The sequence below is a fragment of the Mastigoproctus giganteus genome, chromosome 4, assembly GCF_048544385.1.
Source record: "Mastigoproctus giganteus isolate SK-2022 chromosome 4, ASM4854438v1, whole genome shotgun sequence".
NCBI classification, from domain to species: domain Eukaryota; kingdom Metazoa; phylum Arthropoda; class Arachnida; order Uropygi; family Thelyphonidae; genus Mastigoproctus; species Mastigoproctus giganteus.
The window spans coordinates 189,429,640-189,455,039 of record NC_143578.1 but is presented as its reverse complement, the minus strand read 5'-3'; the positions used below and the strand labels follow the sequence as shown (position 1 = coordinate 189,455,039).

At 38.1% G+C, this 25,400-nt stretch overlaps 1 protein-coding gene across 3 annotated transcripts in view; it reads left to right on the top strand.

Moving 5' to 3' along the window:
• LOC150087274 (lipid droplet-regulating VLDL assembly factor AUP1-like) overlaps positions 1–25,400 on the top strand; it is a 194,603-nt gene that overhangs the window by 98,459 nt on the left and 70,744 nt on the right. For all 3 annotated transcript variants that reach the window (XM_090371933.1, XM_090371932.1, XM_090371935.1), the window contains one exon: positions 16,920–16,964. In XM_090371933.1, coding sequence (XP_090228059.1) covers positions 16,920–16,964 — 45 coding nt within the window. The remainder of the gene's footprint in view (positions 1–16,919; positions 16,965–25,400) is intronic.

Sequence of the window (25,400 nt, the reverse complement as noted above, 5' to 3'; positions counted from 1 at the left end):
CATTCCCTATCTCTTCCATCATGCAGTATGATTGATGCCTTTTGAGGTTATGATGAACATCGTGGCGAGATCCAATATTCCTTACATTTCGAGGGTACAGCTCTAAAACGGTGTTCGCTGGCTGGCCACTAGTTAGTACACCGGACCGAACCTATTGGTAACTCTCTAGGAGACTTCTGGATCAGCTAGTGTATAATCTTGTTACCTCTACTCTGCCAGATAGTGACTGGAGTGAGTCCGAGTAGTGTGTATGCGGGGAGCATTGTCGAGGCCACATTATGTCAAGGATCTGGGTATATTCTTACCCTGTGTACGCCATATCCAAAAATTTCATTACTTCATACAGCATGTCCCACCCACTTTTTCTTACTATTGAATACCCCATGAATTGTCAAACTAATAGAGCAAGCTTATCTGCGAAAAGATCTAAACCTCCCAGGCACTTCCTAATTCATTTCACAAATATACATAGGCGCCTCCGTAGCCAGGTGGGAAGGAGCACCAGTGCGTAGCACATGCTTCTTGATTAGACCGGGGTTCGAGCCCGTCACCACCAAATACGGAGCATGCGGAGAGGTCAGGGAATGACCACCGCACCGGAGCAATATGGCCTTAGTTGCTAATGCTCCTAAAAAAAACCAAATAACAATAACAAATATACATGGTCTCAATTCTAATCTCAACGATGTCCATTTCCACTTGCAGTCTGCCAAACCCCGTGTACTTTTTCTGACAGAATTTCAGTTATCGGTTGATTCAACTACTGCTCATCTCAGATGCCCAAATTATTCGCTATATGATTCCTTTCACCTGAAAGGTGGTACTTGTGCATATGTCCGTTCTGATATTCACTGTCAGAGACTTGGCAATTTGGAATTTCCTCTCTTTGATCTTCTCTGGCTTAAAATCTCTCTACCTCATTGCATCAGAATCATCTGTTGTCTCTGCCGTTCTCCCAATTACACTAATCACTTGGAGCTCTTTGACTTCCTCTCTTTGCCACTTGACTTTCTCCAGTCCAACTTTCCTAACAGTGAGGTAATTTTCCTTGGTGATTTTAATGTTCACAACTTAAGCTGGCTTCCGTTTTCTAGTCACACCGACCCAGCTGGTCAAGATGCTGAGGCTTTTGCCATTACTAATGAACTTGCACAGATTTTTCATTTACCTACAAGAATACCGGATAATCCTAATCATACAGCCAATACGCTTGATCTTTTTGTTACAAACAACCCTTCTAAGTACATGGTCGAAGTGAGAGGTCCTTTAGGCACTTCAGATCACAACTTGGTGATTGTCTCTTTTCCAATGGAACCTTTATCTCATGGCTATTCCCAACCTCGTGTTGTTTGGCATTACAAGAATGCAAAATGGGATGACCTGCGAGACTTCTTTTCTTCTTTTCCTTGGTCTGATTACTGTTTCAAAACTTCTGATGTCAACATTTGCTCAGATCGTGTCAGTGAAATTATTCTTGCAGGAATGGAATCCTTTATCCCACACTCCACTTTAAAATCTCTTCCTTTAACTAAACCTTGGTTTTCCAATAAATGTGCTAAGGCTGTTCAAGAGAAGAATGTTGCATATTGTAATTGGCTTGTTTCTAATTCTCCAGTTTCATTTTCTGCCTACACCAAAGCTCGCAACAATTGTAAAGCAGTTATTAATCAGTCTAAACTAGAGTTTGAACAGGCTAAGAGTAGAAAACTTGCCTCTTGCCCTAATGGTAGCCGAGCATTCTGGTCTCTTGCCAAAGCTATTAGCCGCAACTTTTGCCCATCTCTGCTCCCACCTCTGTCCAAACCAGATGGTTCTGTTGCCACTTCAGCCAAGGATAAAGCTGACCTGCTAGCATCCCATTTTTCTTCCAACTCATGTATTAATGATCTTGGTAAAACAATTCCTGCCATTCCCAACACACTCCATTCAATGCCTCCTTTGGTCTTTTGTTAAAAGTGGATGTCAGAAGGATTTTGACGAATCTTGATGCTAAGATAGCTCGAGGTCCCGATGGTATTTCTCCACTTGTTCTCAAAACCTGTGCTCCTGAACTTACTCCTATTTTTGCCCCCTTTTTTCACTTTCTTATTCCCAAGGTGTTTTTCCTTCTGCTTGGAAATTTGCTCATATCCAGCCAGTTCCTAAAAAGGGTGACAAATCCCTCCCATCCAATTATCGTCCCATTGCAATTACTTCTACACTTTCTAAAGTAATGGAGAAATCAATTAAGTGCCAACTCTTACTCTACCTAGAAACCTTCCGTCTGATCGATGATCGCCAGTATGGTTTCCGTCAGTGTCGATCCATTGGTGATATTCTTGCTTATGTTACCCATTTATGGACTAATTCAATGCAAAGGTTCGGGGAAACACAAGTAGTTGCTCTTGACATCTCAAAGGCTTTTGATCGTGTTTGGCATAAAGGTCTTCGTAACAAGCTTCCATCTTATGGTTTGCCAACTGTTTTTAGTAATTGGTTATCCAGTTTTCTCTGTGATCGCTCACTGAGGGTGATGGTAGATGGCTCTCTGTCTGCTAACTTCTCCACTAATGCTGGTGTCCCCCAAGGTTCAGTTCTTTCTCCCACTCTTTTCCTCTTGTATATTAATGACCTTCTTCCATTGACTGGAAATCCTATCCATAGTTTTGCTGATGATAGCACATTGCATTCCCCTTTACATTTTGAGGAACTTGTCTTACTCAATCAGCTTCAATTTCTCAAAAATCTGCTACCAATTCGTTAAATGCCGATCTTGAGGTAATTCTCCAGTGGCGCAAAGACAAGTTAGTTGATTTCAACCCTTCTAAAACTCAGTCTTGTCTTATATCTCGCAAAAAGGATTCTTCTGCTCCTATGCTTATCTTTAGTGACAGTCCGATTTCTAAGAAAAATGATATCTCTTTTGGGGATTACCCTGACTTCTAATCTCTCTTGGCACAAGCACATTACAAATATTGCTTCCTCCGCATCTAAAAAACTTGATTTTCTCTTTCGCCCTCGGCGTTACTTTTCTTCCAAAACAGCTGCTCACTCTGTATAAATTGCAAATCCGCCCTGCCATGGAATATTGTTCCCACATCTGGGGTGGTGCCCCCAAAACCTCTCTGAGGCTTCTCGATTCCATTCAGAAGAGGGCAGTTAGGTTAATTAATGATTCATCTTTAACAAAGTCTCTCCACTCGCTCTGTCACAGACGTACTGTTTCTGCTGCATGTCTATTCTACAGATACTTCCATGGGCACTGCTCTTCTGAATTGGCCTCTATAATTCCCGCTCTCTCTTTCTCTCTCTCTCTCTCTCTCTCTCTCTCTCTCTCTCTCTCTCTCTCTCTCTCTCTCTCATAACGGTCCAAACACGTGCCGCCACCAGCCAACATCCATTTACTGTCCAATTTCAAACTTACAGAACGAACTTTTCATCTTTCTCGTTTATTCATTCAACTGCCGTTTTCTGGAACAACCTTCCTTCATACGTATTTCCTGAAAATTACAGTCTACAGAAGTTCAAGTCCGATGTCTACAAATATCTTCTTTCATCTTCTCCTCAATCTCCAACCCAAGCACGGTACCAAGTACTATAGGTTCTAATACATCTCGTGTTTGGGGTTTACATAAAAAAAAAATAAAATAAAATAAAAAATAATGGGATTATGACGTCCCTATCTCTACTTGCAAAAGTTCGATAGATCATCTATAGGACACCATGGGCCTTCCTTGCAACCTGTTTACAATGCTCAGAGAATTTCATGTCTAACCGTATCGTAACACCCTGGGTTTAGTTGAACTCCACCAAGTGAATAAGTTATTTTGGGATTACTGTTTTCCAGGTGTAATACCTTACACTTTGTTGGATTAAAGCATTGCTGCCATTTTTCTGACCATTCCTGAAGTCTATCTGGGTCTCTCTGAAGAAGCTCATCTTGATAGTGATCATTAACTACTCTACCAATTTTAACATCATCTGCAAATTTAGACATCACGCCTACTATCCCTTCATCAATGTCGTTTATGAAAATTAAAAACAACAGTGGTCCTAATACTGATCCTTGGGAAACCCCACTTCTTACATCATCCCAATCTGAGGAATAGCCATTTATCACAACCCTCTGCCTCCTGCCCTGAAGCCATCCTGCTATCCATCTAAGGATTTTCCCAGTAATTCCAACCTGTTCCAGCTTATAAAGCAATCACTCATGTGGGACTGAGTCAAAAGCTTTGCTGAAATCTAAATAAACAAACAGTTTCGAAATTATTTCCTAAATCCAGCTCATGAGCGATCCTTTCAGAATGGTGAACCAGATTTGTTAAACCTGATTTTTCCTTTACAAAACCATGCTGAGTATCCTTGAGAATTTCAATTCTATCCAAATGATCCTGAATTCTATCTTTGATCATTGCTTCCATGATTTTCCCTACCACTGAAGTCAGACTGAAAGGTAGATAATTTCCCACTTCACTCTTAGAACCACCCTTATGTATGGGAGATACATTGGCACTTTTCGAATCCAACGCAATCTCCCCAAAGTCTAGTGATGCTCGCATAATTATCCTCAATGGTTCAATGCACTCACTTGCTGCCCCTCCTAAGATTATAGGGTATATTCCATCAACTCCAGGAGGCTTACTGGCCTGTAGGCTCGAAAGTTTTTTCATTAAATAATCTTGCGAAATTTCAGTATCATTAATTACATATTTTTCAACTTTGCTCCCACAATTTCCCATTGCCACAAAAGGTTTTTCTTTTGTAAATATCGATGCAAAATAACTGTTGAGTTTATCTGCAAAGGCAGCTGGATTATCTAATATTATCCCACATTCATTACATAAGGGTCTGATCTGTTTTTCCCTTCTCTTCTTTGCATTTTTATATGAGAAGAATTCCTTATTCCCCCTCCCCCCATATTGTTATCCTCTGTTTGCTAGCGATTTCTCATAAACTGCCTTTGCCTGTCGAACCTTTTGTGTGGTCTATTACAGATCATCTTGTAGCTGTTATAGGCTTCAGTACTTTTTATTGGTCTGTAAGTAGCACTATATCTGAGAAGATTCCTAAGACTGCAGTATCTATTTTAGATGAATTGTATGCTATTGAGTTAGCCTTGGGCCAATTTAAAGCTCACATGGTCCAAGTTAATTATCATAGATGTATGATCTATACAGATTCGTTGAGTGCATTTCAGGTCTTATCAGCAATGAGGTATAATCCTTATCTAGTTCTGTTCTGAATTAAACAGGTGCTGCATTCAGTTTCTGACATCTGCTTCTGCTGGATCTCCAAGCCACATTGGAATTAAGGGTAATGATCTAGAGGCAGCATCTGACAGATTAAACAAGACACCTTCAGCTAAGGCCTGCTAGTCTTCTTCACAGACTACACACAAGTAAAGTACTGGAGTAGAATCCCAGTGGCAACAATTGTGGCATGGAATAGTTCACAAAAAAGGTCTATTAGATCTAATGAAACTTACCTGTGCAGGAGCCATAGGAAGAAAGTTATTCTTGACTGCCCTCTCACGCATTTCTTTTTACTGAGGGATACTGACTCTTTTGTGTGTGTGAGGATTGAATCACCATTATATTTTACTGGTTTTAGTTACCTGACTGAACCCTATATTGGATTTTATTTTATCTGACAGTGACTGTGTGTTAACCGTTTTTAGTTATTTAAAATCACTTTTAACATGTTTACTTTTACTTAATATTTACCGTTTATATAAATTTAATAAAAATAAAAATAAAAGGTATATACAATTTACCTTTTATATATAATATACCTTTGTATATATTGTATATAAAAGGTATAAACCTTTTATACAATTTTTAACTATTGTTATCCTTATACATTTTAGTAATCTAATTCTGCAGGTTACTGAAGTCTTACCTGTTTTACATGATCCAGTTTTGGCATATTATAGTCTGTGTTGCTGATGCACCTCTAAAATTTAAACCATCTAGCCAATCACCATAGGGAATCTTAAAGCAAAAATCACATGACATACAGTCAGTTCTGCTATAACATGGTACATGTCGTCCTAAAAATCTCTGCATTATGGTATTTCTCACATTAAAAACAACAGGGCTTATGAGAAAAATAGGGATAGGGACATAGCGCTCAAAAAAAACCGTTCAGTCTGGTAAGTAAAACACACATAAAAAAAAAGTTAAATACCCAATAAAATTCCTAAAACTGCTTTAAACATCTTAAATTTCTAATAAATAAATATTGCAGTAAATATAGCACTTTACGTTGACAAGATACCTTGTATTGGTCGGAGACTATGTACGCTTATGTGGACTTGGTGCATCATGGCCTTAGTCACCCAAGCGCCATAAAAACCAAACCCAAACCAAACCAATGTATGCTTATGTACATGGTGTAATTAATACTGTAATATATGCATGCTAATTTATTTCTGTTCACTGACATTTTTTTTTTTATTGTAAAATTCAAAACAGTAAAAAAAGATAAGCAATCAATAACAATGAACACAGCGTGCACAAGTGTGATATGGGGGTTACAGGTTTACAAAGCTTAAAAAATAGGAATGAGGAGATATTCTGAAAATTTATTTAAGTTTTTTATATGATTGAAGATTTCATGTAAGGGGAAACATATTTCACTATAATAATGCAAAAACCCACAGAATTCCAGCTATTGGTTTTATTGCAAATGCAATAAGATCAAGTTTATTACCCGTTTATAATAGATTGCACTAATAGAAAAGCCGAATAAACTGGGAACTGCAAATTGTTTTATGGTAGTGACTTCCAGAAATATGCTCCTCTGCTCATTCTATCATGCCTCACAAAATTTCTGTCATACAGAAAAATGTGACCTCCTGAAAACATGAGTCGCCCTAATATCACCTCTTATCTTGTGAATACAGCAAATGACAACAGTGTGTGTCTCCGACCAATACAGCTAAAGTAAATGGGAAATACTGCTTTCACACATTTGACATTTTTTTTTTTAAAGCTTTGTAAACTTTTATTATCATCATCAGCCATATGGTGCAAAGAAGCCTAAGGCTTTTGCTGCACCAGCCAAAAAAAAAAATCCTAGTTACCTTGAGAGAGAGAAAGAGAGAGAGAGAGAGAGAGAGAGAGAGAGAGAGAGAGAGAAAGAGTCAGAAGTAGAAGGGAATCACCAAGGAAGAGAAGAATGATAATGATGTATTGCTGCGTGGGTTGCTACATTCAGCTTGGTGCCGGGTTTTGCATTCACCTAGTGTTACTCGCAGACGAAATTGTGCATGAGCCAACATGAAAATCGCATTATACTCACATTTTTCTCTTAATATATCAGTCACGCTAGAGCATATTCGTGTTGCTAAATTGCATGTTATAGCAGAACTGATTGTACTGTTAACATACTGCCTAATTTCACGTTCTTTACCATTGAAAATACAATTCTGTTTTAGCATTTTTATAATACCAAACTCTCTGCAATTAGTGGAGAATCCATCTTTTTTTTACTCAATTTGACACCGTCTCACTATTGCAATATGGTTGGTTGTACAAAATTTTTCAGTCTTTTTGCGAAAATATAGTAAAATTTATGTTAAAATTGGAGTTAAAAAATAGTGTGAATTTCTGCTTATTTTCTTTAATGAATTGGCTGTTAGGTGTGCTAGTTCTACATTGCAATATACAAACATGGGATAATAGCCTTGTTCTCTGTAATTTGTGTCCTTTTTCATTATACTACTTTTCTGGTACAAAGTTAATTAACAGTGCCTTTCAATAAGATATCAGAGAAATGCAAGATTTAATATGTATTGTAAAATATGAAAAAATAACATGTTTCTTTGTGTAGATATAATTTTTCATTTTCATGCTCTGGGAAAATGCACTAATGAGACATTTGCAACAAATGAAATGTAAGGACAAGATACCATGCATAGAAAGAAATGCAAAAGCAGGTGTAGCATTTCATAGTAATGTTACATGTGCCTAATATTTGCATTTTTTTTTTTTTTTTTTTTTGTGATAGACAATCTTCCTCCGAGATGTGCTGTTCATGCAGGCATGTTGGTCTGAAATATGTTTCTTAATGGTGGAATAGCAAGAAAATACGGTTGTGGAAAAACAAAACAACAGGAATTATTAGTGAAATTGCATGGATAGAGAAAGAAGAGGTGAAAAATGGGTCATTTTTTATTGCTACAGTAGACAGGAATCAGTGATTACAAATTAATATTCCACTGTGGTGACCTTTTCTAATAATAATAATAATAATAAAAGTATCAGCATTGAAAGGTGACTACAGGGTACAACATTGGCACTTTTTGATAACTTTTGATAATACACCTGCTATGATAATCCAAAAACTAGTACAGCAAACTTAACAAAAGAGATTGAGCACATGGTGTCATCTTATTAAATTTGGTTGTGGAATGGGAGCTGAATGCCTTCCTGTGAAAGTAGATGAAATTTACTACTAGCTGGAAATAGTGCTTAAGCCTTTCTTGGTAAGACCACCCTTTCATTCTCCTCCCCAATCTTGTTGCCCTTCTCTGTACTCACTCAAGCAACCCTACATCCTTCCTAAAATGAGGCCTCCAGACCTGTATGCAGTACTCAAGGTATGGCCTGACCATTGCCTTATACAAAGGGATAATCACCTCCTTTTCCCTACTAGCAAAATTCCTGTATGTCATTGATCCCCATGACCTTCTCTGGCAGCCTGTCTGTACTGCTCAGAAAATTTCATATCTGTTTTCCATACTGCTTATAATTGCTTGATCTCCAGTTTGTTTTTTTAATGGTTAAAGTTGGCAGCTATGCTACTATTGAGCCACAAAAGTCATCTCACTGAACAATCTTTTCTTTGAACTTGGTACACATCAGTAGTTATCCTAATATACTTCCCTGGTGTGATTTTGAAGAAGGGCTTGTACACTTATAGTATACATGCCAATTATGAATGCTTTTTGTCAGTTATATTCTGTTCGCAATGTGTTTGTGTACTTATTTCCTTCCTGTACAAAGGTGTGAAATAAAAATTGGTGAGAAATATATATTTTAAAATTATATATTTCTGGCCACTGGGAAATACAAACTGATAGATTAACAGCAGCCAAAGGCAGAGGTGTAAGTGATACTTGCATTTCTTTTATTGGAACATGCAGCAATGTGTTGGGACTTATAAAGCCTGCTGAGGATCTCCACAGAACAAGCCCCTTGACATGGGCACCTGTACGTGTGGTGAGGGGACCTCCCAGTAATGCTGCTGGTTTTTCAGATTAGCATTATTGGGATCTAATGCCCATACCTTGGTTACATCATTGGAATCTGGCGTGTGCAGCCATGACCCGTGGAATTCGGAAAGGGGGCCCAACCTTAATACACCACTTTGGCCCCTGCTTCGACAAGACGGGTGGTCCCGGACCGGCCCGACTGGGATCAATCGGTGGGTGGTTCTTGCTGCTAGGGTCAACAGCGTTCCAATAAGTCTCCTTCCCTTTGGTCCTGGGACAAGATTTAGGCTTATTGGAAACGTGGGTATGGTGCTCCTAAGCGAACTTGGTGTCCCATTCATATACACAGTACCTGCTAGTTCACGAGTGGGCGTCCCCTCGTAGGGCATCGGAAATTTTTATCTTACTCCTATGAGTAATTTAAATCCTTCTTCTGGGGCCCCAACAAGGCTCCTACCTAATCGATCATCAGATGATAATGACACCAATTCTGTTAAAAGAGCCAGAACTGAGGAGAAAACACCATCTGTGACACCTCTTTTCTTCATTCTCCATTCCACCAGAGAGCAGTCAATTGGGAAAATGTCACCTTTCTTCATTGAGAAAGGATTAGAAGAGATGGCAGGTTCACCTAAATCGGTAAAACGGCTGCGTTCGGGAGATATTTTAGTCGAAGCATCAAATACAAAGCATGCTGAAAAAATTTTGAAAGCCACATCTATATGGGGAATACCCATCATCGTAACCCTCACAAAACTCTGAACTCGTCATGAGGCGTCTTATCAGAGTGGGATCTTCTTCACATTTCTGAAGAAGAGATCTGCTCTGAATTAAAAGAACAAGGAGTGACAGCTGTGAAGCGAATATCCATGTGAAAGGATGGGAATCTCATCCCTACCAGAGTTCTTATCCTAACATTTAACACCCCACGGCCTCCAAGTTCCATCAAGGCAGGGTATTTAAACTGCCCAGTGAGGATTTACTTTCCAAACCCACTGAGGTGTTTTAAATGTCAAAAGTACGGCCACTCACAAACAGCTTGTCGTGGTAACCCTGCCTGTGCTCGATGTGGTGCTAAAGATCACGAGAGCAAGGAATGTCTAGCTCCTAAGCCTAATTGTATTAACTGCCAAGGAGAGCACCCTGCATACTCTCGAGCATGCCAGCGGTGGAAGGACGAAAAGGAGATTCAAAAATTAAAAACGGAGCTGAACATCTCCTACCCAGAGGCCAGAAAACGCATCCAACCAATAAATAGCGGGAAGCCTTCATACACCCAGAAAGTTTCTGGTAAAATTACCGTTGGGACCCAAACTGATATGACTGCACCCCCAAGGGACTCTTTTACTCCCATTGCCCGCTACTTATTGAGTTCACTAAAGCCCACCCAAAAATCGCAGTCAGCTGCCGCTCCAATATCTGTACCTCCCAGTGCTCCAGCATTAACAACAGCAAACCCTAAATCAACATCACAGAAAAGTGAACTGCCCACTTCAGGGCAAGAAATAATGGATGTCGAGACCAAGGAGGTACGTCATGAGTCAGTCTTGGAACTCTTTCGGAGGAAGAAATGGACACAGGACAGCGTCCATACTTCCCCAGGAAAGATAAATCCAAGACTGACAAAATTAAGCCCTCAACACCTTGGAAGCCGCCTGAAGGACCCACCAAGTCTAAATAATGGCTAAATTCCTATCGTGGAATTGTCATGGATTCCAGCAAAATACTGATGACATCAAGGCACTCCTGCAAAAGCACAGACCAGCTTGCTTTTGCTTACAGGAGACTTATTTAAAGGCAAATGATGACCCCTCCATGCGTAACGTTACCATCATTCATAAGGATAGGATTGTGGATGGTCCTGCTCATGGAGGAATTGCAATCCTCATCATCAACCAGATCCCATTTCAACCTTTGCAGCTTATAACTAGCATTGAGGCTGTAGCAATTCGCCTTACAGTGGGGTTCTTATTAACTGTCTGCTCTGTTTATTTGCCACCTGGGATTGACATCTCTCCCAGAAAGACCTTGATGATCTTATCATGCAATTGCCTTCCCCTTGTTTAATTCTTGAGGATTTCAATGGACATAACACTCTGTGGGGTAGTGCTAACATCAATGGAAGGGGATGAGTCATAGAGCATATGTTCACTGACAGTGACCTCTCCCTCATAAATGTGGGAACAAACACCTTCTTCCACATGCCTACCCATACATTCTCTGCCAATCTTTCTATCTGCTCCCCTTCTCTCCTTCCTTCACTTACTTGGGAGATAGAAGAAAACCCATATGTAAGCGATCACTTCCCCGTGATAACCACCCTAACCGGTGGTAGACCGTGTCTGCCCTTTGTTTACTGCGGTGGACGATTGATCAGGCTGACTGGAATGCCTTTCAACATCTGTCAAATCTTGACATCGCTACAGTCTATCAGGAGCCAATCAATGATGCAGTCATGTATGTCACAGAAACGATTGTCCAAGCAGCTGCAATTGCAATCCTAAAATCATCCAGCCAGTTACCACTATTTCCCAAACCTTGGTGGAATTCAGAATGCACAGCAACAAAAAAAAAAAAAAAAGCACAAAACAAAGCCTGGGGGATATTCTGCCGATATCCTATGACTGAAAATTTAATATCATTTAAACGTGCACGTGCTAAAGCGCGTTATGTACGACGTCAGAGCCAAAGGAAATCTTGGATTTGTTTTACATTGTCCATAACTCAGGCTGCTAGCTCAAATGTGCCTGCCTGGCAACCCAAAGGTCGCGGGTTCGAATCCCACCTTGAAAATGAAGGGAAAATATTCACCATGCCCTTCAGTGATCCTCGAGCACAATGGATGTCCAATTGCAGATCAAATTGCAGTTGCAAATACTCTAGGGGAAACATTTGCAAAAATCTCTGCAATAACATCTTTTTCCCCCGCAGAGTTTTTGGCCCTGAAAAAGAAAAGTGAGAAAAACCCACTGAACTTCTATTCAAAAGGGCTTGAATCGTATAACAAGCCCTTTTCACAGGAAGAGTTAAATGCAGCACTTTCTCTCACGCATGCAATTGCTGTGGGGCCCGATGACAACCACTATGAAATGTTAAAATACCTGTCACCACAATCGAAGGATCACCTTTTAATTTTGTTTAACAGAATTTTTATTAACAAACAATTTCCGGATTCCTGGCGAAAGGCTATCGTTCTTGCTTTCCTAAAACCAGGAATTGATCCTAGAAATCCAAGTAACTATCGTCCTATTGCTCTGACAAGCTGTTTGTGCAAAATCCTGGAAAGAATGGTTAATGCATGCCTTGTATGGTATTTGGAAATAAACGGTCAGCTTTCCAGGACTCTTTGCAGCTTCCGAAGAAATAGAACCACTTTGGATCATTTAATCCGATTGGAAACGTCCATTCGTGATGCTTTTATTAAATCCGAGCATCTGGTAGCAGTTTTCTTTGATATTGAAAAAGCGTACGACACAGCCTGGCGATTTGGAATATTAAAAGACTTCTACAACTTTGGTCTTAGAGGTAATCTTCCTCTTTTTATTAAAAACTTTCTTTCGAATCACCAGTTTCAAATCCGTTTAGGATCCACCCTCTCTTGAGTGTTCTCTCAGGAAGAGGGAGTCCCACAAGTATCCGTTCTAAGTGTCACGCTTTTCACAATCAAAATAAACTCCATCACAGCACAACTTCTACCCACGATAAACAATGCCCTCTATGTTGATGATTTTGCTATATTTTGTCATTCGTGCAATATGAGGGTCATTGAAAGGCAACTGCAGAAAACCATTGATCACCTTACAACTTGGTCAATGGCTAATGGGTTCAGATTTTCATCACAGAAGACCGTTTGTGTACACTTCTGTCACAAACATAATCTTCATCCTGAACCAGATTTAAGGCTTGGACAAAATAACATCCCAGTCGTAGTAGAAGTCAAATTCAGTGGACTTATTTTCGACAAAAAGTTGACATTTCTTCAACATATCTGTCAGCTCAGGACAAGGTGTGTTAAAGGGCTTAACATCCTTCTTGCCCTTTCGTCAACTTCATGGGGCGCAGATCGCTCTACCCTTCTTCATCTCTACCGAGCCCTTGTCCGTTCTAAACTCGATTATGGGTCCCAGGTATATGGATCTGCTAGAGAGAGTGTACTTCGGTGGTTAGATCCAGTTCACCATCAGGCCATTCGGACAGCCACAGGAGCATTTCGCACATCTCCAGTCCAAAGCCTCTACGTTGAAGCAAATAAACCATCCCTATCTTTTTGACGTAAGCAGTTGTCTTTACAGTATGCCTTCAAATTAAAATCCCTGCCCAACCATCCTACGTGGGCATCCGTTTTTGAGCCATGCTGGGAAAACCTCTGCAACACCCATCTGACTGCCATAAACTACATAAACTACATTTTTGGTATTTGGATTCAAGGGCCGTTGAATGAACTGGACATGACGGTAGACAACGTTGCCCTGTCACCCAGGCAATTCCTTCCACCCTGGCATGCATATTGTCCAACTTGTGACTTCTCCCTTAAGATCTGGGAGAAGGCTACTACACCGCCATCTGTCTTCCAGCAACTTTTTGCATCTGCTGGTGTGTTGTGTTCCCTCACAAAACATTATCCAGTAAGATCCCACAAGCATTTATACTGCAGAGTTGTGCAATAGAAACAGCCCTAGGTCACATTAAAAATCGCGACTACCAGAGGTATTATGATTTATTGTGATTCATTAAGCGTGTTACAGGCTCTAGTATCGGTGAGGTATAACCCTCATCCAATCCTGTCCAGGATCTGGCAGATTCTTTTTTCTCTCGCGGAATTAGAATTTGATATTCGATTTTGCTGGATCCCAAGCCACATTGGGATCCAGGGAAATAAATTAGCTGATACCTCTGCCAAATCAGCCATTTCCCTGGATAATCATTGCCTGTCAGTCCCCTATACAGACTACAGGCAAATAATACACTCTAAATTATATTCCCAATGGCAAGATTCTTGGCACGGACAGGCCACAAATAAACTACATCACATAAAGCCTGTAATTATGCAATGGCAGTCCAGTCTACGCAGGGTTCAAAGAGAGGAAGTTGTTCTTGCTCGGCTTCGCATAGGTCATATTCGTCTAACAAATTCCTATTTGCTGAGGGCGGATGATCCACCTATGTGCGAGGTGTGTAATGTTATTTTAACCGTCAGTCATATTTTTATAGAATGTCCTGTTTTTATAGAAGCATGACGCTTGTGTTTTACCGCTTTTAATAATTTGACTGAACCATTTACACTCAGTCAGATAATAGGTGACAGAGACAATATGTCCAACTTTTTTAACTTTTTAGAATCTATTAATTTGTATACAGATATATAAGTTTTATACTCTTTATGCTTTTACTTTATACCTTTTTTTACATAATAGTTAATTGCTTGATGTGGTAGCCTTTTAAATTTGACTTGATGCATTATGGCCTTAGCTGCCAATGCGCCATTAAAACCCAAACGAAACAGAACAAGCACATACATGAGCAGTGTTAGGGTTACTAGAGTAAAAATAGGCATATGCATACTTGAGTGTGCACTAATGCTAATTCCACATCCTTTATATATGAGCGAAAATGTGTTACTCAGACATAATGGATGCAAATTTGAATATGAGGAGTATAATGTATACAAAATCAAAATGTGTTTGTTTCATGGCTGTCTTCGGGGTTCCTCCATTATCTGCTGTAGCATCTGTATGAGACATGTGCCGATTCTGGCAGTGTGGTAAGTGTGGGTACGTAGAGTGGTGTGTTTGTTCTGTTGAGTGTTGTTTGCTGGCATCATTCCAGGCGTGGGAACTAGAATGAGTTTGTTCACTGCCGCCTGCTTCCCATCCCTAGCCACGAGGAGGCGTGCCAGGGTATACACACAGTGCACTGACAGTGCTCCCAGTACTTCATTAATGCCCAAAAGAGGATGAACCTCTTTTGGGCATTAATGAAGAGCGAGCCTCACCCTGGGCCCCCAGAAGATGGGGGGGGGGAACTGAAAGGAGCGTGGGTTACAGAAAGAAGTGGGGATTTGGGTATGGGAATAGGTGATAGGTAGAGTGGGAAGATAGAGTTGGGGCATCCCTGCAAGGAATTTGAGTGTGTACAGTTTGGGGGGGGGGGAAGTCACCTTAGTTAAGGCACATAAAATCTAAGGAAGAGCATCTGGTTGATATGGGCAGCCAGTGCACTGTTGAGTGAATTTGTTGTGGCGTAATCACTAGGAAAACAAAATGCGAGTAGAATTATATTATAGGCTTAATGACTGTGATGAGTATAATGAAAAATTGTACAGACAAATAGATTGAGCCAGTAAATCAGGTTGTTTTATAACGTTTGTTATTTGGTTTTTGGGAGCATTGGCAACTAAGGCCATATTGCTCCGGGATATGTGGTGGTCTTGATTAGATCGGGGCTCGAACCCTGATCTAATCAAGAAGCGTGTATTACGCAATGCTGCTCCTTCAGGCGCCTGTTTTATAATGGGGATTTTAATTTTCCAGATATTAACTGGAACTTGATTGTCACTCATACAGTAGCAAGACTTTTGTGAATTTATTGAATTTTACGTATTTATTCAATTAAATATTGAATTTATTAAATTCATTATTTAAAGAAGAAAATGAATCAGATCAGACTCTTGTATTATGGATGTGGGAAAGTGTTAGATAACCTAGCAGATGTTGCTGATGAATTGAATATGTACTTTGCATCCAGCTTTACTGAGGAAAGACCTTTTATGGTGTTAAGGGCTATGCATGTGAGGAAGAGATATATGAAATTAGTGATTTTGACATTACAGTGATTGTTTATTACAAAAACTTTTAAGCCAAAAGGCCAGTAAGGCTCATGTGATTGTTGGCATGTATCCACTAATTTTGAATGAAGCAGTTAGAGAATGCATTGAACCAAGGGTAATTTTAATTACATGGGCATCGTTCTTCTTGGGATAGAATCCTTTGGACTTGAGAAATGCCAGTGTATCACCAATACATAAAGGTGGCTCTAAGAGCGAAGTGGGAAACTACAAACTGGTTAGGCTGACTACAATGATTGTGTAAATTGTGGAGGCAACGATTAAGAGTGCAATGTAGGATATTTAGATAGGAATGGCAATTTGAAGAACACGTAACATGGTTTTCTTAAGGGAAAATCATATTTAACTAACCTGGTTAGCTATTGTGATACAGTTACTCATGAGCTGGGTACAGGAAATAATTTCGAAAATTTAATTTGATTTTTGAAAGGCATTTGACTCAGTCTCTCATGAGAGGTTACTGTATCAGCTGAAATGGAAGATATTCTAAAATGGATTGCAGGATAGCTACTGGATAGGAGGCAGAGAGTTGTAATTAATGGATATTCTTCTGATTGGTGCAATGTCAGAAGTGTGATGCAATGTGCAATGCAACACTAATTGGGCTAAGTATTACCACATTTATCTCATCTTTGAGTCTGTTGTATTTAGAAGGGATGGTTGCTGGTGCCACCTCTGATTCTGTGATCACCGAAAACCTTCATTTGAGAAAGAAAACACATTTCTGAAAACTAGATATGTAAAATTTTAATTGGTTTACTTTTGATGCTTTTAACTTATTTTTTGTTTTTTAACCATTTTCAGTAATTGTTTTAATTATAGAGTGAGTTTTTATTATATTGCTGTTTATTCACATTAAAATTTATTTCATTTCAGGTTGTTATTAAAGTTTCACGTCCACACTTTATCAAAGTTGCGCCGGTGAGTATATGAATGTGTCAGAATTAGACAATATCTCCACACTTACCTCAGCCAGAATCCAAATGGGTGATTGAGAAAACATTTTGAATCAGTCATTTGGTTATGGTTTTACACTTTACTATTATTGCAAACAGTCAGACTGGAAAAAACAGTTGCTTTCTAAAATTGATTATTGTTTATTAAGGAGTGCCTGTTCAAACGAATGTCAAAATAAACTCATTCAAGTTATTTTAATGCATACTTAGTCTTACAGATCTCTTATTTAGGTGGAAAATCTCTTTCTCACATTTTTAAACCTTGAAATTAAATCCTATATTGTACCCTTGCATTCACCACTTAGTGTACAGTTTCACTGGCTTCCTAATTCACTGATTGGCTATCACTCATTGATTTATTTTGATGTGCATTGTAAATTATGAATGTCTTAAGCAGTGAATCAGTAAAATCAGTGATTACATGTATTTGGCTTCAAGAAATAAATTTCAAATTCCTTAATACTTGAAACCAAATGCATCTCAGTTTTAACAGATCACTGACTATTTAAAATGAAGATTCTAAATAGTCAGTGATCTGCTATGGTTATGTCACTTTTTACTGTGTAGTTTTAGTAACAATGTGTCTTCATTATTCAAGAAATTTAATTATGTCACATGGTGGTAAAGGTAGTATAATTAAATATTTTCAAATGAATATTCATAAAGAGAAAAGTACTGTATATAGGTAGGAATGACTAAATCAGAAACCACGTTTTGGTGAGAAAGCTAAAGAAAAAAAGTGTCATTGTGCTTGATAATGGTCTTTTTGTGATTGGCCTGAAAAGCAGGTATATTAAAGACAAATTGAAAATTTGGCTGTTGTAGAGTGTCCCTGCTATCTTGTGGAAGATAGACCTTTCTGTTAAAGTTGAATGTTTGGTGGATAGTAGTAGTAGTAGTGGCATGTGGTGCAAGAAAGCAAGCGTATGAGCTTATGTAGCATCAGCCAAAAAAAATTCACACAACCATTCCCTCTAAATGTTTGTCCAGTTCCTCCTTAAATTTATTTAACCTATCAACTTCCACAAAGACAGATGGAAGTTTGTTCCAGCAATTAACCACCTGCTGGCTAAAGGCAAATTTCCACACATCTATTCTACAGCTGTCTTTCCTCAATTTGAATGCCAACAGTCCTCTATAGGATTCAGGCCTGGGCTGTTTCCTGGATTTGTAATGGGTGTTCTTCCAACCATTTTATTCACCTGTAACAAATGTAAACACATTACTGTCGAACTTCTAATGCAGAAATGAAGCTAAAGTAACTGCAGAAGTGCCCACTTACACTTTTTGTCTGATGACAAGGAACAGAGTCATCCTGAAAGATGCAGAACTTGGCAGGTTGAAATGGTCTCTAATGGTTGGCAGCAATTTGCCTTCCTATATAGCCAGGTATCCATTGGCATTTACGGAACCTTTTATAAACTTCAAGTGACTTACTCCGCGATATGAAATGCACACCCATATCATTTGGCTGATAGGGAATTTCACTGTAGACACCATGCAGTTTGGATGGTATTCTTCACCATATCTACAGCAAATTGTTTGTCTCCTCTCAGAGCCATGAAAGTTGAATTTCTTCTGATCCGAGAAAATAACCGACTTCCACTGCTTGGGGGTACATTTGACATGCTCCTTACACCAAATTAATCGGGCCTTTTTCATTTTTTGTGTGGGAAAGGGCTTCTTAGGACGACGGGCTGGAAGTCCATTTTTGAAAAGGCATCTTGCTACCACGTCTGAGCTGAAAAGAGAATCGGAAGACCTTGCTACCACTCTTGTATGTTCTTCCGATTCTCTTTTCAGCTCAGACGAAGAAGTTTTATGGGGTTTTTTTTTTTTTTTTTAAGGCATAAGCGCTTCAAAACGCAGTCCAGTTTTGGCATAGAGACTCATTTGCATCCAGTTCTTTTTTTCCTATCAACAGAACCAGTATTCTTGAGTTTGGAAAGAAGTCTACTCACTGTCGACTGATTACAAAACACCTTATAAGCAATATGATGGGAAGAACATCCTTCCTCACATAAAACAACAATAGCACTCTTCCTTCGTGGCATCAACTGCATGTAACTTGCCATCCTGACACAAGCAAGGAATGACTACAACTCTTGCAGAGCGTGCTTATATAGCTGAAAGTAACAGCTGATGCAATATTATGTCATCACCTATGCGTGTCAGTCTTATCTGATGCAATCTGTATAAATAGATATATTAGATAAAGTATGCATAGATGCAGGTGAAAATTACACAAAGTGCTGTGACTAGAAGGGTAAAGATAGTAGAAAAACAGTATAGTAGATATGTAAAAGTGAAAGAATTTTAATATCGTAAGTTATGATGAATTAAGAAAATTATGGGCTGAAATACAAAGCCAATAGGAGGTGAGTGAACTGTAAAGTAAAATTATTAATAATAAGGTAAAATACAATACAAATAAAATAAAGTTGTAAAGCTGTCATCAGATATGAGGGGGACATATTTAGATAAAAGTTGAATACAGGTAAAGCAAATATGCAGAATCTGATGTCAGCTAAAGTAAATATTGATACATGGTCAGGTATATGGGACTGTACTTGACCATGTATCAAAACTTGTCCATAATAGTAGAAGAAAAGTGAAAGGCCAAAAAAGCAAAAAAAATGAAATTAGCACATTCTTATATATTGTATATCTTATGACTTTATTACGGTAAAGTACTATTATTCCAACCACATTTCTTTTTAACAAAAGAAAAATTAACAAAATAGAACAGGATCTTGTTTTATTTTGTTAATTTTAGTTTACTGGTAACGTATTGTTGACAGATTACGTTTCCATATTAGTGATATTTCACACAATTCGGAAACCGGTGCCTTCGAGGGGACACCATTAAATTTCTTTGTATTTGGCCTTCATTTTCTAAATTATTTAGGAACGATTCTCCCCTTCTTTATTTTTCTCCCCTTCTTTATTTTTGTTTTGTATTGTTTTCTTGGTTAAGTTCATTTTCACTCTACTGGTTTGCCATGCTACTGGCATAAATTTTATTTTACCTTTTATTTAACTATATATATATATATACACAGGGCGATTCACTACAAGTGCGACAAACTTGCAGGAGGTGTACGGGGCACAAAGATGAATTGGAATCACATAGCATTGCAGGGTCCGAAATGCCTTTGTCATGCGGTAGAGGATGTTGAACGGTAGATCGTGTGAACAGCGATCCTGCTGTAAGTCAGCATTTGCGAACTGGTTCCCGAGGCAGTAGGATGGACGAGTATTCAAACGTTGAACTGGCCGACATTCACCTCGCGTGTGGAGCTGCGGACTGTAATGGGCGCGCTGCTCTGCGCTTGTACCAGGAATGTTTCCTGCACAGGCGTGCTCCTCATCATACGATTTTCGCACGTGTGCACAGAAGGTTACGTGAGACTGGTTGTTTCACAAGAGGTACCATGAATCGAGAGCGAACGACAAGGACGCCAGACAACGAGGAGAATGTCCTATGTCTGAGTACGAGTACTCGAGCGATAGGCCAACGATTGGGTATTGCCTAATCCACTGTATGGAGGATACTGTCAACAAACCAAGTGAGTTCATACCATCTGCAACATGTCCAATCATTGGAGTCTGCGGATTATCCACTCCGGAGGACTTTTGCTACTTGGTTTCTTCAACAGAAACGGTTCGCAAATGCTGACTTCCAGCGGGATCGCTGTTCACGCGACCTCCCGTTCAACATCCTCTACTGCATGACGAAGGCATTTCGGACCCTGCAATGCTATGTGATTCTGATTCGTCTTTGTGCCCCCTACATCTCCTGCAAGTTTGTCGCACTGGTAGTGAATCACCCTGTATAGACAGGGCTGCACCATATATATTGCCCGCTCGTGTTCAAAGGAAAAATATGCTGCCCCAGAACACCGTAACCCCCACTCCCCAAATAAATAACATTTTTGTAATAATATTTTATCGATATTAGAATTTATAAATAATATTTACATTTTTTATTTTATTTCCATATCACACTTTATTCATGCTACACATATTTGAACATGAAAAGGTAACAAAATTCAAACAGCTTTGTGGAATAAATTTTATCGAAATTTATGTATTAAATAACATCACTTAGTTTTGAAAAAAAAATCGTGAAAACAGATATTAATAATAATTGTTATAAAAATGCATAATTATATTATAATAATAACCTTTATTTATAACTAAACATAATTATATGTATAAAGTTTAATTCATGTGTTATTATATATTTTTAACTTTTTTTTAACTATTTAAAATTTAACTATTTAAATTTTTTTCATTGTCGTCCTTACAGTCTGTCATTTCCTGGTTGATTGTCCCTTACATTCAACCATCCGGTCAAACACTTTTCAGTCACTCTCTATATTGAATATATCACCTGATTTATCTCATCTTAGGAAATGAAGCAAATATTGAAGAACTTTTATTATATCCAAAACATATTGGTTTGTACAGAAGCATATAATTTAACCTCTCTAACAATACGCTTTTTGTCAATTAATGATGAAGAGACACAATTTGGCCTTAGTAGCCCTTGTGTTATTAAACCGAACTACAACAACAACAATCATTGTCTTCAACAAGATAATTAATATTTTTTACTTGTACAGGTTCATTTTGAATTAAAAGTTGAACTAACTTATTAGCAGCCTTAACGGCCACATACCGGGATCATCACTTATTTCATCTACCTCAATATTCTTTATTTGGACTTATAGTCAAGATATGTCTTGACTATATATTCTTTATAGTCAAGATAGAACTAGTGCTGAAAAAGACTCTTTTTCAGCACTAGTTCTATCTTGACCTTCATTTTTATTCTTGTCGTCTTTATAATTTTCTTCATCTGAATCCGAATCGCTTTCACTACTTTCTGTTGCTACGGTTACTGGACACCTTGAAGATGTTGACGGTTCTTCAAGACTTTGAAAGTATTTTAAAATAGCACCTTCTGATTTTTTATTTCTTTCATCTTTTACTTTTCTTTTTTTACGATATTGCGCATTGGAAAATCTTTTTGTTTTTCGGTAAATCTAGCTGTCTTTAGGCACGGCCGAATATAAAAAAATATTTTTAAAAAAATATATTTTTTTAAATTTTTATATTAAAAAAAAATATTTTTTTTTATATAAAAAAAATATATAAAAATAAAAAAAATATAAAAAAAATATAAAAAATATTTTTATATAATTTAAGTAAATAGATAATTTATAATAAACTTAACGCAGATAATACTTATGAAATTTATTTTCTAATATTCTTATGTAATACACTGCACTTTTAAAATAAAACTATTAAATTTTAAATTTCAGTTCATTGCCTCTGTAAACGATATTTACTGTAACGTAACCGACAAAAGTTTGGGGCGATTAGGTATGAACGAGTAATTCCCCTAAATTTGATCCAATTGTCTCAGCAAATGCATATCTATCATTAAATAAGGTAATACTGTATAATGGGCTCTCAACAAATACTAATACAGTAATACCCCGACTTACGCTACCCCGACTTACGCGAACTCGGAGTTACGCAGTTCTTGATTTTTTCGTTTGGCAACGCTGCCGCCCAGTATCTTCAAGGTCGTTTTTCATATGTTATCGATATACGGTGCGACGGCGGAGAATGAGAGCGAAAGATGAACAAAATTCAACTTTGCTGCTTTTATGTTTTTTATATCAGTGAAGGGGAAACACATTTCACCATAATAACGTAAAAACCAACACAATTCCAGCTATCGGTATAATCGCAAATGCAATTAGATCGAGTTTACTACCAGTTTATAACAGATTTCACTAGCAGAAAGCAACTGGATTTTTATTGTTTTATGGTAGTAACCCCTAGAAATGTGAGGTGTTAAGTGTATCTCTGCCTTTATGGTGTTGTTTATTCAGTTGCTACATGCGCGCAGCTTTGTTTATGCGTATCAAGCGTGCCTCCTCGTTTTGTAATTGTGCTTTATTCCCTAAAAATGAGTAAAATACTTAATTAAAAGGAAGCGTCCTGGCGAAGACACTGCAGATTCAGAGAGAAAAAGAAAAGCAATTATCGATAAACAGAGGCGGACTGGGTCAAAAATTCTTACCCGGAAAATTTATAGTGGTTTCATACTATGGTTTATGGCCAAAATCACACCGGCCCACCGGGGTTTCCCCGGTAAGGCTTATGGCCAGTCCGCCTCTGTCGATAGAGAAAAAATATGAAATTGTGAAACGCTTTGAGCGAAATGAAAGACCATGTGATATTGCACGTGCTACAGGCCTAAATGAAGCAACGGCGAAAAGCACATGACAATTGCAAACTTGACACGTTGAAAATTGAAAAGGGCTTAAAACTTTTAGAAAACATAGACTCCAACGAAGAACGCATTATAGCTACAAAGCAAGGAATAAAAAAATTATTAGCCTGCTACGAAGAAATTCTGCGTGAAAAAAAGAAGGCGCTGTGTCGTCAGACGAATTTGTTAGATTTTATGAAGCCATCGACATCGAAATAACTTTTTAACCTAAGTCATTTGTTTTTTAATACATATTTTGTATTAATATGTATAAAGAACTGCAATTTTATTAATATTTTTCTTCTAAACTAGTGTTTTTGTTAGTCCTTGGTCCCAATTAAGCAAAATTTATATGTATTTATATGCAAAGTTGTACCCCGACTTACGCGAATTCGACTTACGCGATTTTCGTCGGACCCACCTATCGCGTAACTTCGGGGTATTACTGTACATGAATGAAGAATCAAAAAAGTTACAGGTTCACTATCTAATCATTTTTATAAAGTTTATTATGACAAGAATTTCTTTATTTGTATTTTCTTTATTCAAATTATGCTTAGATTCTACATCATTTTGGCCGCCCTTCGATTTGGCCACCTGTGTTCGTCACACACTCGAACACAGGGTTGGCGCGCCATATATATTACGCTGCACCAACCCTGTGTTCAACCCTGGCATAGTACAAAGCCAGGGGCCCTTACTAAAAGGTTGGGCTTTACAACCCCAGCTAGCCCAGTATGTTTAATAACTTTTTCTATACTTTTTTTCTTTCTACTCTACCTTTTTCCCCATTTGTAAAAGTATTAGTGCAATACGAGGGTGATACGAACGTTCCAACTATCCTTATTCTATTGCTATTTTCATCTTTATTATTTAACTACTCCTTTATCCTTTCCCCATACTCTATTTAATACCTCACCCTATACCATATGCTTGTTCTAAATAATTTTAATTCTTCTAATTTTTACTTAATTTTTTTTTTTTTTTTTTTTATCATTGACACTGCATTGGGACTACCTTGTCCATACTGTAAGAGAATGTGCTAATTTTATTATTTTTGCTTTTTGGCTTTTTTTCACCTCTCTTCCACTGTTATGGACAAGTATAGAAACTCAGTTCCTGATACACGATCAGGTGTAGTCTCCTGATGAAATACCTGACATGTATCAATATTTACTTCAGCTGACATCAGATTTTGCATTTTTGCTATCCCTGTTTTCAACCTATAACTAAATTTGCACACCCATGTCTGATGACAGCTTTACGGCATTTTATTTTTTATTTTATTTTATTTGTTTAATCATTTGGTGTTAATCATTTTACAGTTCCCCCACTTCTAATTGGCTTTGCAATTTAACCCATAATTGTCTTAATTCATCATAACTTTAGGATATGTACAAGTTCGTGCTAATGCATCATATTAGTGCACAGCTGAATGCTGTATTAGCAAATTATTTGCAAAGGTGGCATCATTTAAGTTATATCTCATATTGTGAACACCTTCACAATGAGTTGCATGATATTGCATTACTTCGAATAATTAATGTTTCACCAAAAGGAGAAGACTGTTGTTATTTATTCTCAGTGGATACCACCACCCAGACGGCACTGTTTCAGGGCTATTTGGCCCTTCTTCAGTGGGTGGATAAGTACCCTAGTGATGTAATGATGGCAAAACAGTTCTGAAGTATAACTCCACAATATGAGAGATGCCTGATGATGTTTAAGATGAATTAAGACCAAAATGCATTAAGGGCTTGTGCCTCAGGCTGTGAGAGAATTAGACTACGTACAATTTAGTGCTAATGCATCATATTAGTACACAGCTAAACTCTGATTAGCAATTTATTTGCAAAGGTGGCATCATTTAAGTTATATCTCATGTTGTGAATACCTTCACAGCGAGTTGCCATGTTATTGCACTTTTAGGATATTAATATTCTTTCGCCTTTTACAAAACTACAATACTTCTTTTTTTCTACTTTCCCTACCCTTCTAGTCCTTGGCACTTTGTGTACTTTTCACCTCTATCTATGCAAACTTTATCAGACTTACCTATTCTTACATGCGTATATTCTTACATTCTTACATTACTTACTCTAGAACAAG